The sequence below is a fragment of the Spea bombifrons genome, chromosome 10 (assembly GCF_027358695.1).
Source record: "Spea bombifrons isolate aSpeBom1 chromosome 10, aSpeBom1.2.pri, whole genome shotgun sequence".
In the NCBI taxonomy this organism is placed as follows: domain Eukaryota; kingdom Metazoa; phylum Chordata; class Amphibia; order Anura; family Pelobatidae; genus Spea; species Spea bombifrons.
The window spans coordinates 37,207,924-37,224,497 of NC_071096.1; the positions used below are offsets into that span (position 1 = coordinate 37,207,924).

At 46.5% G+C, this 16,574-nt stretch overlaps 3 protein-coding genes across 4 annotated transcripts; all 3 read right to left on the minus strand.

Moving 5' to 3' along the window:
- Nucleotides 1–1,971: 1,971 nt before the first annotated feature.
- Nucleotides 1,972–3,923, minus strand: NUDT19 (nudix hydrolase 19). Its single transcript, XM_053449222.1, has 3 exons — nt 3,189–3,923; nt 2,565–2,772; nt 1,972–2,238 (listed from the first exon to the last, which is right to left on the minus strand). The coding sequence occupies exons 1-3, from the start codon at nt 3,921–3,923 to the stop codon at nt 2,012–2,014; spliced, it is 1,170 nt and encodes a 389-aa protein (XP_053305197.1). The 3' UTR covers nt 1,972–2,011.
- Nucleotides 3,924–7,251: 3,328 nt separating this feature from the next.
- LOC128467253 (acyl-coenzyme A diphosphatase NUDT19-like) lies at nt 7,252–9,572 on the minus strand. 2 transcript variants are annotated; one of them, XM_053448823.1, is made up of 4 exons: nt 9,508–9,572; nt 8,548–9,291; nt 8,002–8,209; nt 7,252–7,547 (listed from the first exon to the last, which is right to left on the minus strand). In XM_053448823.1, exons 2-4 carry the CDS (start codon nt 9,280–9,282, stop codon nt 7,321–7,323), a joined length of 1,170 nt encoding a protein of 389 aa, XP_053304798.1. In that variant the 5' UTR covers nt 9,283–9,291; nt 9,508–9,572; the 3' UTR covers nt 7,252–7,320. The 2 variants fall into 2 exon arrangements, with proteins under 2 accessions (XP_053304798.1, XP_053304799.1); XM_053448824.1 differs by lacking the exon at nt 9,508–9,572 and having other exon boundaries at nt 8,548–9,378.
- Nucleotides 9,573–14,251: 4,679 nt separating this feature from the next.
- Nucleotides 14,252–15,359, minus strand: RGS9BP (regulator of G protein signaling 9 binding protein). The gene has a single exon (XM_053449536.1). The coding sequence runs from the start codon at nt 14,963–14,965 to the stop codon at nt 14,252–14,254; it is 714 nt and encodes a 237-aa protein (XP_053305511.1). The 5' UTR covers nt 14,966–15,359.
- Between the last annotated feature and the right edge of the window lie 1,215 nt (nt 15,360–16,574).

Below are 16,574 nucleotides of genomic sequence, written 5' to 3' on the forward strand. Positions count from 1 at the left end.
TTTCCAATATGGCCGCCTTCTCACAGTGTAAACATTCAATCTAATCTCTGTTTATTAACCAGAATCTCTCCACTATTAACGCTATTATCACATCAGGCAGCACATTTAAATGCATTCGGTCAACTGCACTGGAAAATATATACATTCATTTTAAACGGTCCATGGCCGTCACTTTATTAGCAGCTACAGAAAAGGGTACAGCAAGTAAACCCGTGTGATTTACAAAAGATGACAGGTCTAGGAATAGACACCTCACAGCCCCTAAAAATACTGGTGATCAGGACTTCTGGCTTAAGAACAGGTGAGTGAGACTTCTGACTTAAGAACAGGTGCATCTGTCAATCATACAGAGACTCTCAATGATTCGCCTAAACTCAGGCCCAGAGATCCTGTCAACCCATGAGATGTGACCAAGCAAAAGCCCAAACAGACACACTGCTATATAATGACTGCAGCCCACTCAACACCGAATCCAGCCCACTCTCACTCACCTCAGCCCACTCCATATCAAATCCAACCCACTCTCACTCACCTCAGCCCACTCCACAACGAATCCAGACATATCTCACCTGAGGCCAATCCATACTGAATCCAGACCACAATCACTCACCTCAGCCCACTCCACACAGAATCCAGACCACTCCATACTGAACCCAGACCACTCTCACTCGTCCTAGCGCACTCCACACTGAATCCGGACCACTGTCACTCACCTTAGCCCACTCCACATTGGACCCACACCACTCTCACCCACTTCAGACCACTCTCACCCACTTCAGACCACTCTCACCCACTTCAGACCACTCTCACCCACCTCAGACCACTCCACACAGGGTCCAGACTTCTCTCTCTCTCACTCTTCAATCCTTCGCACACACGTTGGCTTACTTTTTCTAACGCACTTCCGGCGGCTGTAACGCGTCAATTCCGCTTCCAGAAGTCGCCTGCCCTCGCGGACAGGTGCCGACTGTCACGTGGTGTCCGGCTGATGGCGGAAGTTTCTGTAGTGGCTGGCATCGTAGTGTGCCTTGGGGAGGAGGCGGGGCCTGGGTTGCCATGGCTGCCAACCAAATGGTCGGATTACCTCAGAGCAGAGGGCAGTATGGCGCATAGTTTTATTTCCCGCTGTTCCAGTTAACACTGCGTGTCCCGGATCTAATGAATGTATAGCCCATAGCACCAAAGTGTCTCTGCTTAGTTTGTCCATTCCCTTTTTGGGGCCGAAATCCCTGTGTCCCTTTTCCTCCCCTCTTCCCTTCACTTATGGCCCTCTCTCTCCTCATCTGATGCCCCCTCTTCCCTCAACTGATGCCCTTCTTTTCTAGATTGCTTGCTGGGTATGAGGGTATCACAGGGTTCTTCAGCCCTAAAAGCCCTGATAATGTGTATAGAAACAGCAGGAAACTGCTTTATAAAATTAAATGATGTAAATAAAATAATTTTTTTCCCTGCTATATATATCAGTAGGGCACAAAGTCACATAAAAAGTAAATCTGCCCCTCTAAGAACAGCCCCCTGAAACAAAATGACCCCTGTGGCCATTAGAAGTTTCTAGGAATGACGTCCGGTGCGCAATCCGGGATTCCCATGGGGCACAACATCTGTGGAAGCCTACAAAGGATACAGCGCCGGCCTAATGATAAGGATACACTGGGAACATGTTCGCATCTAGTAACCAGGTATGTCTTTTATATAATAATTAAAACAAAACATTACGGAGAGGTTTCTGAGCTTATAAGAGTTTATTCAATCGATTTGGTGGAAAATTCCCTGCTTTTCGGGGTCTCATCCATAGGGGTTAATACAGAAATGTAATCTCGCGCTGCCCTCTAGTGGAAGCAAACCAAATGGCAACAATCTACATTCTCTGCGCCTGAGCATTAACCCTTTGTAGGCAGACACCTGGCTTTTTGCAGATCATGTTAAAGTCAAAGCAAAAAAGCATTGCTGGATGAAAGAAATTCTATAAAAATGATTGCAGTTCATTTGGTTAGCATTATTAAAGCTACTGTTACATTCTGCTCTTTGGCTTAGCGCTCTGAGTTTGATCCGTGGACAGCGGTGTGAGGTGTTTGTATTTTTGTTCCATGTTTACACATAAATGTGCGATGCCGTTGTGTTGCAGGTATCTGTGACAACGGACGCTGTTTTTCATGAGATCTTCAATCGTCTTGTCCGTAGAGTAAAGCATTTTTTTCTCTCCAGTATAGTCTGGCTCATCTGGATACAACTCATCCCCTGGGGAGAAAAAAACCCAAAAGATGATGGTTTTATTGTCAGGTTTGACATTAGGGTTTATACATTGTCCCCTATGCTGCCGCCGCCTGTACTGCTGAGTGCCGGGTTATGACATCATAATGTGGCACTCTGCTTCTTAACCCCTTAATGACAAAGCCTGTACATGTACTGGCTCAAAATGCATTGTTTTCAATGGGTTTTGGGACTGCCCATTGTCTTTAAGGGGTTAAGGACGCGCGGTGCTGGGCACAGCACTAGGGATACAGAAGACCCACACGTATTAATTCGGTTCTAATTGCTGGAAGACGTAGTGATGGAGAACCTACCTGGTAACACGTGAAGCATTCCGTCTTCGGCGCGCACCAAAATGGGCATCCACTGCTCGCAACCTTCTAGAGCGCGACGATGCGTGAACCGATGCAGCTCATGGATGTCGGGCACGACACACAACCTGCTCAACTCGTAGAACTGAGGTGGCGGAAGCCAAATGTTCTGAGATTTAAACTCCTCTAGAACTTCCCAGGGGCTCCACCACTAAAGTAGAAAGAGACAGAGGACAGAAATATGTTCAGATGTTGGTCTTTCCATTCCTAGGACAATAATCGGATGACTTCCTAGTTTCCTAGCCCTCACACTGGAGCTGTCGGGACATACAGGGTTTCGCTAAAAGGCTCAAATAAATTAACGGAAAGAACTCATTTCAGCAATTCAGTCAAAAAGGATGAAGGTTTAATACAATTTCAGATCCTTTATTTAAAGGAAGTACATCCAACCTCCCCAAAAACGTATAAAGCTATAATTAATCTCATAAACGCTGCTTTGTACGGTTCCTGTTAGTTCTTGGACCAGACATCAAGTGTAGGCACTCTGGCTCACTAGGGGTAACCTAACCAGGTTACTGTTTGACGTTGCTGGTTACCGATCACTGCGTGTTCAGAAAATGCACTCACCTTGAAGGAAGTGACCTCTTTGTCATCCTCGATGGCGAGTGGCTTCTTTTGTAGGCAACAGATGTAAAAAGCCGTGTCGTAGCGTCGAATGCTGGAGGTGTTTGGCAATACCGGGGTCAGCCAATTGCTCCACTCGTGGAGAGCCCAGATGTTGGGCACACAGTGCATCTCTTTGCACAGCTGAATAAATTGGAAAGGGTTACTTTGGACCTCCCGTCGCCACTTCCCAAGTACCTGGGGGTCATGGTCGGAGATGCTCGTAATGTTTTGGTTGTCTTCTACATCAGAGTTCTCTGGAACTACCAACAAGATTCCGCATTCTTCAAAAGTCTCTCTGATGGCACAAATCCGAAAAGCCACCTCGCTGGGGAGCAGAGAGCCAAACTTTGTCCTGTCTGTAACAAACATGGGAGATCGGCCACTGGGATTCTGTTTCACCAAACCAAGGCCAAAGTTTGGCTTTTGATTATATTTATCAAAGATCTTGAGCCAGTCGTTGGAGAAATCTGAGGCATCAACGAGGCCACCGGGGAAAACAAACGCGTTGGGCACAAAGCCGCTTTTCTGACTGCGCTTCAGTAAGAGAACGTCGTAATCAAAAGAGATCCCTTTCGGAGCGTGCGGCAGAGCCTGCTGTGACGAATTCTGGATCTTTGATATCTCGTTCCCATCCTGAGCTCCGGCAGCTAATATCAGAGTTGCTGCTTCTCTCCAGTGCTTCAAAGTATTATTCATTTTGGACCCCTTTTCAAAATAAAGACAAAATCCTGTTTTCGGGGACCAAAAAAATGGCAATCTTGGCTAATTTTGTCTCAAGCTTCAAATTATTAGATCCTTGTTGGGGCGACACAAAAGCAAGGTCATTCATATGTAAGGAATGGAAGGTTTGCTGCCCACCGCAGACTCTGCCAGTCTGTAATACACGTCGATCATTGAAATGTCATATCACATGCATCCTAAAAGTGCTCACGTACTTGCATGTGACATGGGAACGAGTCCCCCTTAGGCTTCAGATCCGTGTGGAATAGTCATCTGAGTTTGTTCAGCATCAATTTATATGCATACTAGCAAATATTATTTAGAATGCTGTCTATGTTTAGTTTTTCTACCACGGCTTCCTTGAGGAGTAGCCAATGGAGCAAATCAACTGGAATCTCCCGCTCCTGGGGCTTATCGTCTTCGTTGGAAGTCAACATGCCTGTAACTCGCACCCTTTCTGCAAGCTTTGGTGAATCCAAGGGACTGTTAAGCAAACGATATCTTCCCGGCTCTGACATTAATCACACGACTATGATGTCATTCACTTCCAGTTCCTGTAGTGGCTGGCATCATAGTGTGCCCTGGGGAGGAAGCGGGGGCCAGGGTTGCCATGGCTTCCAACCAAATGGTCAGATTACCCCATAGCAGAGGGCAGTATGGCGCATAGTTTTATTTCTAATGAATGTATAGCCCATAGCAAAGTGTCTCTGCTGTTTGTCCATTCTTTTGGGCCCAAATCCCTGTGTCCCTCTCTCCTCCCCTGTTGCCCCTCTTCCCTCCCCTGTTGCCCCTCTTCCCTCCCCTGATGCCCCTCTCCCTCACTCCTCCTGATGCCCCTCTTCCCTCAACTGATGCCCTTCTTTTCTAGATTGCTTGCTGGGTATGAGGGTATCACAGGGTTCTTCAGCCCTAAAAGCCCTGATAATGTGTATAGAAACAGCAGGAAACTGCTTTATAAAATTAAATGATGTAAATAAAATATTTTTTTCCCTGCTATATATATCAGTAGGGCACAAAGTCACATAAAAAGTAAATCTGCCCCTCTAAGCACAGCCCCCCGAAACAAAATGACCCCTGTGGCCATTAGAAGTTTGTAGGAATTACGTCCGGTGCGCTATCCGGGATTACCATGGGGCACAACATCTGTGGAAGCCTACAAAGGATACAGCGCTGGCCTAATGATTAGGATACACTTGGAATATTTCACATCTAGTAACAAGGTATGTCTTTTATATAATAATAAAAAAAACATAACAGAGAAGTTTCTGAGAGTTTATTTGAGTAAAAAAAATTGATTTGGTAGAAAATTCCTTGCTTTTCAGCATCTCATCCACAGGGGTTAATACAGAAATTTTATGAAATTATTGTAAATCACTTCTAATCTCACGCTGCCATTTAATGAAACAAAACTGAATGGGAAAAATATAAATTCTATTATTAACCCCTTCAGTAATGAGAGTTTTCAGAATCAAAAGACCAGATTTTTGTTGTCATCTTTATCATATGTTGGTTGCACCTTGATTTCCCCCTTTTCCATATTTGATAAACCCGCATAGATGATGCATCAATTGGTTCAGAATAAGCTGGGCCTTCTTTTAGAAGGATAGAAATACATGATACATAATATTGTCTAGCTGATCCACCTGACATGTGATGTCATTCAGACTGGAGAAGTGCAGGCGGATTGTAGTAAAAAGAGGGAAGACGCTTAAGACCGATGGGGTGGAACTACCAGCAGGGTACATATCAGACATACAGACCAGCTACAAGTACCTTGATATCCAACAGTCACATGGGAAGCATGATGAGGAGGCAAGAAAGGCAGCAACATTCAAGTAACACCAAAGTATAAGGCAGATCCTGAAAAGCCAGCTCAATGGAAAGAACAAGGTCCGCACCATCCACACATATGCCCTGCCAGTCATCAGATACCCTGGCGGCATATTGAGCTGGCCAATGGAGGACACGGAGGCTGCCAACTTGAAGACCCGGAAGCTCCTCACAATGTACAGAGGTTTCCAGCCCAAGTCCAACATCCAGAGACTGTTCATCAGCCAGAAAGATGGCGGGCGAGGCCTCGTAAATGTCAAACCCACTATCCTGGATGAAACCAAGAACATCTGGGAGTACATCAGTAAGGTGGCACTCAAAGATGAGCTGCTGAGAGAATGCCTGAACCAGCAACAAACATGCAAGGAAGATCCCTGGCTGTACCGTTGACAAATAGTGGAAGTGGCTGATATTGGAAAATCCTACCAGTGGCAGGACAGGGCTGGACTCAAAGACAGCACTGATGCATTGATAATGGCAGCACAAGAGTAGGCGCTAAGCACCAGATCCATAGAGGCCGGCATCTACCCCACCAGACAGGACTCAATGTGCAGTCTATGTAGAGAGGCTTTTGAGACAGTCAAACACATGGTGGAGGATGTTCGCAAGAACAGCGTACACTGAAAAGCACAACCAAGTAGCTGGCATTGTGTACAGGAACATCTGAACAGAGTATGGGCTAAACCCTCCCGAGTCCAAATGGGAGATTCCACAGAAGGTTGTAGAGAATAGCAGGGCTAAGATCCTGTGGGATATCCAGATCCAGACGGACAAGCAGGTACTTACCAATCAACTTGACATTGTGATGGTAGACAAGGACAAGAGGACAGCGTTGGTGATAGATGTAGCTGTGCCAAGTGACAGCAACATTAGGAAGAAGGAGTATGAGGAGGAGGAGTAACAGGGCCTAAAAGAAGAATTTTAGAAGATGTGGAGAGTGAAGGCCAAAGTGGTCCCAGTGGTCAAAGGAGCACTCGGGACTGTGACTCCTAAGCTGGGAGAGTGGAACAACATCAAAACACTGTCCAGAAGAGTACAGTGCTAGGAACAGCTAAGATACTGCGCAGAACCCCCAAACTCCCAGGCCTCTGGTAGATTACCTCAAGTTCATGAAGACGCATACACCCATAGATCAGCCTGCAAGGGAAGCACAGGGATTCTCTCCTATCCTTGAGTGAACTTCTGATGAGTGTCAACACTGACACCTACCGGAATGGAACGCCCGATCGCAAGATCAGGCATTCCTTCTATGACAGTGTACCAGTGCTTGATTGGTCAGCAGGAAGCTGTCTTCGCCCAACATGGGAGATTGCAGGCCATCAGTCCCTGCCGCTTCAACAAAGTCAGGATGTACCAGTATGTCCTAATGGGCTTCTTGGCACAGGTTTTAAGGACACACTGGTACATCCTAAGGGGACTGAAAGGGTTAACCCTTTTGTATGCAAACACATGGCTACAAAAGAAGGCTAGGCAGTTGGTCACCAGCATCATTTAATTCTATGAAAGGTATCAGTTCATTTGGTTAGCATTATTAAAGCTACTATTACATTTTGCTCTTTGGCTTAGCGCTCTGAGTTTGATCCGTTGATAGCGGTGTGAGGTGTTTGTATTTTTGTTCAATATCTACACATAAATGTGCGATGCCGTTGTGTTGCAGGTATCTGTGACAACGAACGCTGTCTTTCATAATATCTTCAATCGTCTTGTCTCTAGAGTAAAGCTTTTTTTTCTCTCCTGTATAGTCTGGCTCATCTGGATATAAGTCATCTCCTGGGGAGAAAAAAAAAAGATGTTTATTTTATTTCAGGCATTGTTTGGCATTATGGTTTATACATTGCCCCCTATGCTGTCGCTTCTTAAGGACACATGGTGCTGGGTACAGCACTAGGGATACTGGGCCCACTAAGTATCCCTGGACCTCCAAAAGAGGGGACACTTGGCAAGTATGAAAACGGCATCAAAACCTAATGGAAAGTGGAGAGTGTCTGTATCAAGGATTTATGTCAAGGGTCATTTTCTATCCCTAAAAAGTGCACTGGTCCTTATGGAAAGGATACAGTTCCAAGGAGAATGTTTAAGGCAATTTTCTGTAATCGTCTAATTAGCAGCATGGAATGAACAGCTTGTTCTAAATTGCCTTGAAAATCCACATTATATGAGAAAAACCGAATGCTTGTCTGAATTCTGTTCTAATTGTTGGAAGACGTAGTGATGGAGAACCTACCTGGTAACACGTGAAGCATTCCGTCTTCGGCGTGCACCAAAACGGACATCCACTGCTCGCAACCTTCTAGAGCGCGACGATGCGTGAACCGATGCAGCTCATGGATGTCGGGCACGACGCACAACCTGCTCAACTCGTAGAACTGAGGTGGCGGAATCCAGATGTTCTGAGATTTAAACTCCTCTAGAACTTCCCAGGGGCTCCACCACTGAAGGAGGAGGAGGACAGAAATGATGGAAACTGATTGTTAACATCTTTCGAAAAGAACTTCCGCTTGTTTACAAAGGGTTCATTATGTTAAGAAATTAGGAATTCCATTAGAGCAGTAGACCTGTTCCTTGTGTGACCATTAATGGACAATAACCGAATCACCTTCTAACTATCCACCCCTGACCTGCAGGCTTCCGCTAAAGGGGATAAATAAATTTAGCAATCCAGTCAAAAAGGATGAAGGTTTAATAAAATGGCAGATCCTGGCATAAAATGAAAAAGCTATAATTAATAAAATAAACGTACGGTGACTGAGTGTTCAGAAAATGCGCTCACCTTGAAGGAAGTGACTTCTTTCTGATCCTCGATGGCGAGTGGCTTCTTTTGTAGGCAACAGATGTAAAAAGCCGTGTCGTAGCGTCGAATGCTGGAGGTGTTTGGGAATACCGGGGTCAGCCAATTGCTCCACTCGTGCAGAGCCCAGATGTTGGGCACACAGCGCATCTCCTTGCACAGCTGAATAAACTGCAGAGGGTTACTTTGGACCTCCCGTCGCCACTTCCCAAGTACCTGGGGGTCATGGTCGGAGATGCTCGTAATGTTTTGGTTGTCTTCTACATCAGAGTTCTCAGGAACTACCAACAAGATTCCGCATTCTTCAAAAGTCTCTCTGATGGCACAAATCCGAAAAGCCACCTCGCTGGGGAGCAGAGAGCCAAACTTTGTCCTGTCTGTAACAAACATGGGAGATCGGCCACTGGGATTCTGTTTCACCAAACCAAGGCCAAAGTTTGGCTTTTGATCATACTTGTGAAAGATCTTAATCCAGTCGTTGGAGAAATCTGAAGCATCAAGGAGGCCACCGGGGAAAACGAACGCGTTGGGCATGAAGCCGCTTTTCTGACTGCGCTTCAGTAAGAGAACGTCGTAATCAAAAGAGATCCCTTTCGGAGCGTGCGGCAGAGCCTGCTGTGACAAATTCTGGATCTTTGATAACATGTTCCCATGATGAGCTCCGGCAGCTAATATCAGAGTTGCTGCTTCTCTCCAGTGCTTCAAAGTATTATTCATTTTGGACCCCTTTTCAAAATGAAGACAAAAAATCTATTATACAGCTTTCTCTGGGGCGACAAATTATTAGTCCCCTGTTAAGCGGCACAAAAGCAAGTTCATTCATATGCAAAGAACGTACCAAAAAGACAAATACATATAGATTTAGGTCAATGTGGAGTAGAGCTTTGCTAAAATAACAAAAAACTGCCTTTCTCGCTGGATATAATTAAAACTTCTTTCCACCTGGGCTTCAGGAGTAGCCAATGGGGCAAGTCAACTGTCTGCTTCTCCTGGGACTTTTCTTCTCCGTCGGAATTCAAAACCCAAGAGACTGTTAAGCAAAAATGTCTTCTGCTCTCTGACCTGAAATAACACAACTACGGCATTAGTAACCAGCGAATAATGTTTGGAAAAAGAGCATTCCAGGTGAAATCAATGGCTCAGAGGATTTGCAGCGCGAGGGGGATGTGTTTGGCCGAACATTTCTCCTGCACACCAAATAGAGCGTCCCTTCAAAACCAAAGAGAAGAATACTTTGAAATATAAGCTACCTTTTAGCTTAGTGGGAATCTGGTGACTTTTGTGGCCGTACACCATTACCGCTGTATACGCTGCGGGTCTGGACGTCTTCCTACATTATCTCATAGTCAGGGAGCAAAGTTCTAAAACGCAGAATGGAACTTCTCTGCCGTTCATATTCAGGAGGATCAAACACAACCCTGTAGGCCGAATACATAGACGTGTATTATGATAACCCCCTATGGGGAACACATTACCGAGCAGAAATTATTAACCCTGCCGGGGCAGTGCCGGAGCCTTCCCTAACTGAGAGGGTTTAAAGTTTCACAGGAATGACAGTGATACGTTTTAAATTGCGGCATACATTGTATCACCGTGCACACACACAGGCAACACACATTGTAGACGATATGATATCGGCACGCATACAGACACAGTATAAAAGCGTTTTACCTCCAGGAGTCACAGTGTCACACAGAGAGCAGCCATTTATACTGACAGCTACAGGACTACAACCCCCATGATGCAACAGAATGCAAATGACAGGTCACAGTGAAAGCCGGACCTTAAAACCGTACCATAAGAGATCTTTTAAGGCAGATTATATATAGTCGAGTGGTCAGTGGTGGAGTGGGGGCGGTCGTGGTTTGTTATAGACAGATCTAGAAAGTATTTAAAACAAAATGTAACAATGTGATAGGACTGCTGTAAGGATCCAGCAGCTCCCCCTTGAGGCTTGGCGGTGTCACAGCACATAGGCTTTCTGAGATGCAGAAAGGGGAACGGTTACCAACTGTTATTGTTATTTATCGATTTATACAGCACCATCATATACCAAAGAGCTGTACAATGGGTAAACAGAAGGAATAAGCAACATTCTAGAGGCTTTCCTAGCTGGCTAAGGATGATAGGGATTACAGTCAAGCAACAGAAGGAGAAGACAAGCATGCTCGACTCATACACTTTGGGCCTACGGTCTATTCACTAAGGGTTGAGTCGAGGTGGTAGACGTGATGACTCTTTAAGGCCATCTTGATCAAGCTGACCCTAATGAAGCGGTTCATGTATTCAAGATGAAGTAGATAATCCGACCCAAGGCTGTACGGCGCTGCATCCCTTCGCAGCCGTCTTTATTCCGCGGGGAAGTGAAATCTTTACTATTTATTTTTTTATATAGCGCCATCATATTCCACAGCGCTGTACAATGAGGTTTGCCAGAATGCGATTTCACCGAGTTCTTTCAACGAGGCACAAATGCCGTCGAGTTGCTCAGCTAAAAAGTCCATCATTAGTAAATAGGTCGACATCAGCCAATCAGGTGCTGGGGAATCGAGTGCCAATCCGAAGTCTCATTTAGAATGTGTTCATTCTTTTTGTTTTTCACACAAAAAACACAGCGGCCCATATTTAAATGGGTAGCGCGATCCCTCCGATTGTCCTTCCCTTTGCAAGTGACATTGTTGTAATAAATGATGACTTTTTTTTTTCCAATCTCGAAATATAATTTGGAAATGGAACGTCCCCGCGCAGATTATCATTTATGTGGATGAGCGCATAGCGGCCACGTGAGCGCCCACTAATCCCACTTTTACTGTTGGCTTATCGCAGTGAATGGATGCGCGTACGCAGGGTCTGCCCGGCCCCGAGCTAGCATTAAAAGACTAGCTTAATCGTATTAAGAGAGAAAGCATGTAGAGGCCTCTAATCCAATGGTTTTTCGGGATGACTTTTTATGTAATGACAATCTGTGAAGGGTAAAGCGTTGTCCAGGGAATGCCGCTGCCAGGGCGCAGCTCGGCAAGTGTGATGGGCAGTACCGATATCCTCTCATCGCTATGGCTAAATAGAAATCCTCGCAGCGCCGCCAAAGGGTTAATCCTTTTAGGGCATTTAAATATAAGCACGTATGATTAACTTATCTACACGCCACTTAGATTTGACTTTGATCAGGGGGCAGCCAAGACGGAGCTCTCTGGCTGCTGTCAAACTACAACTCCCACAATCCTCAGCACTCAGCTTGTCTGTGGATATGTTGTACCATAGCTAGCCCTGCCTGTCCTCCCGTTTTAGCTACGGTAGCAAGAATTTAAATGGCCCGTCTTCTGCTTGACAACTGGTGTTGGCTATCCGGGCCATACGGTGTAAAGCAGGCGCAATGAAGGCACGATACAGAGGCGCGACGTTAAATAACTTTATTTTTTACAGGCATAAATGGTTTTCCTAACAGTATAGCCAGCTAATGCACAGTGATCAGGCACACGCCGATGGAACAGAAAAATTTGCGAGATCTTTAACCCCCGATCGACCCTTTCAGTGCCAGAGCTGCGCCATATGCGTTTTCCCCTCCATGGCACCGACAGGGTTAAAAAAAACCCACATAGACACGTGCTTTACATAAGGCAGTTTAAGTGACAAAACATGTACAGATATGTTTCCGCTATATCCAGAGTATGAAGTCATACATCATTAGACAATACCTTTAAATATTTAGCCAAATATTAAATAAATGAATTAAATATATTAAATATTAAGCCGAATGGCCATAAAAAGCACTCATTTTTTTACGTGTTTTTAGAAATGTGCTTTTTAAATGGGACATTTTAATGTGCGTGGCGCTGGAATGAGATTATTACGCCCCTGCGGCATCCAGTTTTTACCTAATTTATTGCAAGGTCCTCGGGGGGCAGCCGTGGGAAGCAGCCTGGAGCTGGGGGCATCTGGGCCTTGCTGTGACATCTTGGAGTAGGTTGGCTTTTGGCACGAATCCTTCTGCTGATCTAAAGCAAAAGTACTAACCGTATAGACTGGTTCTGACTGCTACTGAGTGGAGCTCCCCGCGGTTCTGATGCAGACCTGATGCGGACCTTTTTGATAGTACAGGATTAGAGAACAATATAGAACATGTGGGGTTCTGCCTTTTAAAAAACCCACTCTTAAGAAATCAATAGTTTGACTCAAATAATTGACACCCATGAGATGTACACACAGCAGATAGGTGCTTGGTACACGGTGGTGCACTGAACCCTGGTGCTTGGTACCCGGCCGTGCACAGAACCCCGGTGCTTGGTACCCGGCCGTGCACAGAACCCCGGTGCTTGGTACCCGGCGGTGCACTGAACCCCGGTGCTTGGTACCCGGCCGTGCACAGAACCCCGGTGCTTGGTACCCGGCGGTGCACTGAACCCCGGTGCTTGGTACCCGGTGGTGCACTGAACCCTGGTGCTTGGTACCCGGTGGTGCACTGAACCCTGGTGCTTGGTACCCGGGGGTGCACTGAACCCTGGTGCTTGGTACCAGGCCGTGCACAGAACCCCTGTGCTTGGTACCCGGCCTAGCACTGAACACCGGTGCTTGGTAACCGGTCATATACTGAACCCAGGTGCTTGGTACCCAGGCCGTGCACAGAACCCTGGTCCTTGGTACCCAGGCCGTGCACAGAACCTCGGTGCTTGGTACTGATACATTTTGGAATATAACCCTACCCCTTACCTGCCCTCCCCAAATACTCTGTGCTGCTATCTAGCCCCTCCTGAGCCATGCGTGTGCCGACTGCCTAATTTTAGCTTCCATTATTAAAATCTCTCAGGGCTCCTTAAAATCCAAACACGGCTTTGATCTTAGCTGATCTGTTTACTGAGGGAGGTGGGATTGACATAGCCGGGTTATCCAAAGGTCTTTAGGTAAGTATAGTTTAAAGCCAGCACATTACAGGCGTTCCAGGTTTATGTAACCGTCCATGCATAATTCTCCTAGGAATGCTAAGCGTGACATGCTGGCCCTTCATAAACACGCAACCCTGATATCATACATGTTATATACAAAGACAAGCAGGACCACGTCATTCACAGACAAAGTGTTCATACGGACAGCGCTCATCTAAGGAAGACCCGATCTAATTCTAAAATACTATCATGCTACTTTGAATGCCAAGGTATGTTGTGCTTACGTCCTGGGGTGGACTTCATTAACCCATTCTTATCTGGTAGAGCATTGAATACGTTGTATTGTAGTGTTTTCTAGTTCTCACTGGAGGAGAATAGGTCCAAACCGGTGCTTTAAGGAAATGGTGCTTTAGTGCAAATGGAAAGATGGCATTTGGTATATTATACAAAATAATACTCGTCCTGGAAAGATACTATAGTAACCACCACACATGCGTGTCTCCTCCTCGACAACACGAGAAGCGTAGATCCAACAGCTCGGGGTCGTCAGTCTGTTGATAGCCTACTGAGAGCGTCAGGAGACCGTCACACAGGAGTATCAGAAACAAGTCATGGTCACCGACATCTCGCAATGCAATGTGTTCCTATAGAGAAAACGTTTATTGTCGATAAGTGGTGAGAGGGCACGAGGCCAGTGACCCAACAGGCTTTATTCCTGGGTACCAGAAGACCAAATGATTGACTCATCGTGCAGAACTACGTTGAAGTGAAATAAAAAAAAAAACAAAGTTACTCCAATTAAGTCCTTAGGAGAGTTTCACGACGCAAACTGCCAAAATAATAGCAACGATGAGAACCGAGCTAAACACCAACCCGGCTAAAAGTTTGCTGAGGTCACAGGCTGTTTTATGTTCTTCCACAGAGACAGCGCCAGGAGACGAAGCCCCGGCTGTCACCGAGTTTTTGAGTTCGGCTCCCGGATTCTGCTTGGCCTCGACACTCCACTGAGGAACGTTAACTTTCATCTCCATCTCGTACATCATCTCGTCCACCTGGTTGATCTCGTTCTCCAAGTCCTTTAGATCCATCACATCGATGTTGTGTTCGGCGTCGTACTTCATGTTTTGTACGCTCATAGCCCTGGCTGCCACCCCAGAGGTTCCCCCGCTCATGCCCGTCTGTATAAGGTGCCTTCTGGGTATGTTCAAGGGATACTCTTGACCCAACTCCAAAGCCCTCCTCATGTCGGTCTCCAAGATGTCCATACAGGTTGAGAAGATGACCCATAAGCGCTCAAATTCAGCTTTGTCTTCTTTACTCAAACTTTTGTCCTTGAGGGTGCTAGTAAGTTTGTTTCTGTTGGCCACTGCCAGCTCTTGGGCCTTCTGTCTGGTCTTCTTCAGTTCTTCTCGGAGGTTCTGAGAGTCCGAGGTGCCACCTATAGTGAGGACCAAGTGTCTGTAGCATGCTGTCACTTTGTTTAAAGCATCCAAAAGTGCTTTGCACTCCTCTCTCAACATCTCCCAATAGACTCTAGATACCGACCAACTCGTGGAGCGCAGGGAATACCCCAAAATATTGCCAAGGGCAAGAAGGTTCTCAAGATATGTCCAAAGAACTCACAGGGCCTCCAAGAAGCCTGACATTAGTTGGCCTCATTTGCCAAACTATTTCTTCCTCCCATCTAAACGCTGAGCAATGAAGTCTGTACTTTACATTGTAAAGCTGCCAAGAGCAAAAAATGGGTAAAAGCATTCCATGAATTAATAGCGGAAGAGAAAAAAATAATAATTAGTGTTGTTTCCAAGGTGATGATCAGATGCCAAGAGTTGTGAGGTGATGACGCAAAGGCTCGTGGATCCACAAACACTACAATTAATAAATGAAAGTCCTCAATGTGGTTCGCATGGATGTCCAGAATCCCACAAAGTCCTGGATGTCTGCTCCGGGGTATCCCGATCCGGTGGGCTGCAGCCTCCAGAAAGCCAGCAGGGAGCTGTCCAAATGCAACCAGCTTCAAGCTCAGCAGAGCCTCGAATAGCCAGCACCTGCAGGAGTCACGTGAGGACAGCCAGCCGAGAGAGGCCCACGTGACCATACAGAGCCCTGGAAGCTGCCGCCGCCATGTTAGGTGAGGGCAGATTCAGATTAGTAGTATATAATCCCCTCTGAAAACATTGAATTGTACCTAACACAGTCTGAGATGGAACGCAAACAACCATCGACACCAAAAACTACTAACTGTTAGGTGAAGTTATTATTTACTGGTATCAACGATAGTATAAAAGCGTGATTTTAGGTCACTTTTCATGCAAGTCCCGAATAAACTGATTTTTTCTTCCTACGTTCTATAGTTACTTTTTCGGTAGGTCTTTGTGCTTGTTATGATGCTGCGGTGCCCAAAGCAAAGATGGCAGCTCGCGCTTCCTTTGACTGCCGCTGTCATCAGCTTGCCTGATGCTTGGCGTAGGTCAACCTGTGTGAGCGCTGGTTGGTATAGCGAGGGGTCAGTCATGGTGAAAGGCCCTCCGATTGGCTGGAGAGGCTGTTGTCGTATCCGCGCGGTGTGCAGGGAGGAGGGCTGGCTGCAGTTGGGGTGTGAGTGTGTTTCGGGGAGCAGGCGAGAAGCTGTGGATTTGCCCCGTCACTGGGTGAGTACCTGGCAACTTTATGTCTGTCCTCAGGGAGGAGTTGGGGCCACAGAAGGCTCTTACCCTGTGCCCTCTATGAAGGGTATTAGAAAGCAGTGTCAGAGCAGCTTGCTTTGGGCTGTCAGGGGTTACTGTCCAGGGCAGGTATATTCTGGTATTCATAGGGTTTTGCCCCAACCCAGGGCGACATCTATAGCGTGAGAAAGCTCCCAGCTGCTGTAGAACCTCTTGGGATGTATATCTGGGAGCTGCAGCATGTTGTGGAGCCTCAGCAGGTAGAACAGCTGTCCTTTTTCAGGGACGGTGGAGCAGACCCCCCCTCATCTTTGTCTCTTCCCAGGCCCGTCAGAGCCGCCTGGCCACAGCCACGTCCTCTCCCAGGCCCGTCAGAGCTGCCTGGCCACAGCCACGTCCCCTCTGTGGGCTGTCAGAGCCGCCTGGCCACAGCCACGTCCCCTCCCTGGCCTGTCAGAGCCGC

What these genes read in the sequence shown, in the direction of transcription:
- RGS9BP (XM_053449536.1), bottom strand. Translation starts at nt 14,965, where the DNA reads ATGTTGAGAGAGGAGTGCAAAGCACTTTTGGATGCTTTAAACAAAGTG.
- LOC128467253 (XM_053448823.1), bottom strand. Translation starts at nt 9,282, where the DNA reads ATGAATAATACTTTGAAGCACTGGAGAGAAGCAGCAACTCTGATATTA. An exon ending in AAGAAGTCACTTCCTTCAAG is followed by an intron (nt 8,210 to 8,547) that starts GTGAGCGCATTT and finishes CTCCTCCTTCAG; the next exon opens with TGGTGGAGCCCCTGGGAAGT. An exon ending in AATGCTTCACGTGTTACCAG is followed by an intron (nt 7,548 to 8,001) that starts GTAGGTTCTCCA and finishes TTTTCTCCCCAG; the next exon opens with GAGATGACTTATATCCAGAT.
- NUDT19 (XM_053449222.1), bottom strand. Translation starts at nt 3,923, where the DNA reads ATGAATAATACTTTGAAGCACTGGAGAGAAGCAGCAACTCTGATATTA. An exon ending in AAGAGGTCACTTCCTTCAAG is followed by an intron (nt 2,773 to 3,188) that starts GTGAGTGCATTT and finishes TTTCTACTTTAG; the next exon opens with TGGTGGAGCCCCTGGGAAGT. An exon ending in AATGCTTCACGTGTTACCAG is followed by an intron (nt 2,239 to 2,564) that starts GTAGGTTCTCCA and finishes TTTTCTCCCCAG; the next exon opens with GGGATGAGTTGTATCCAGAT.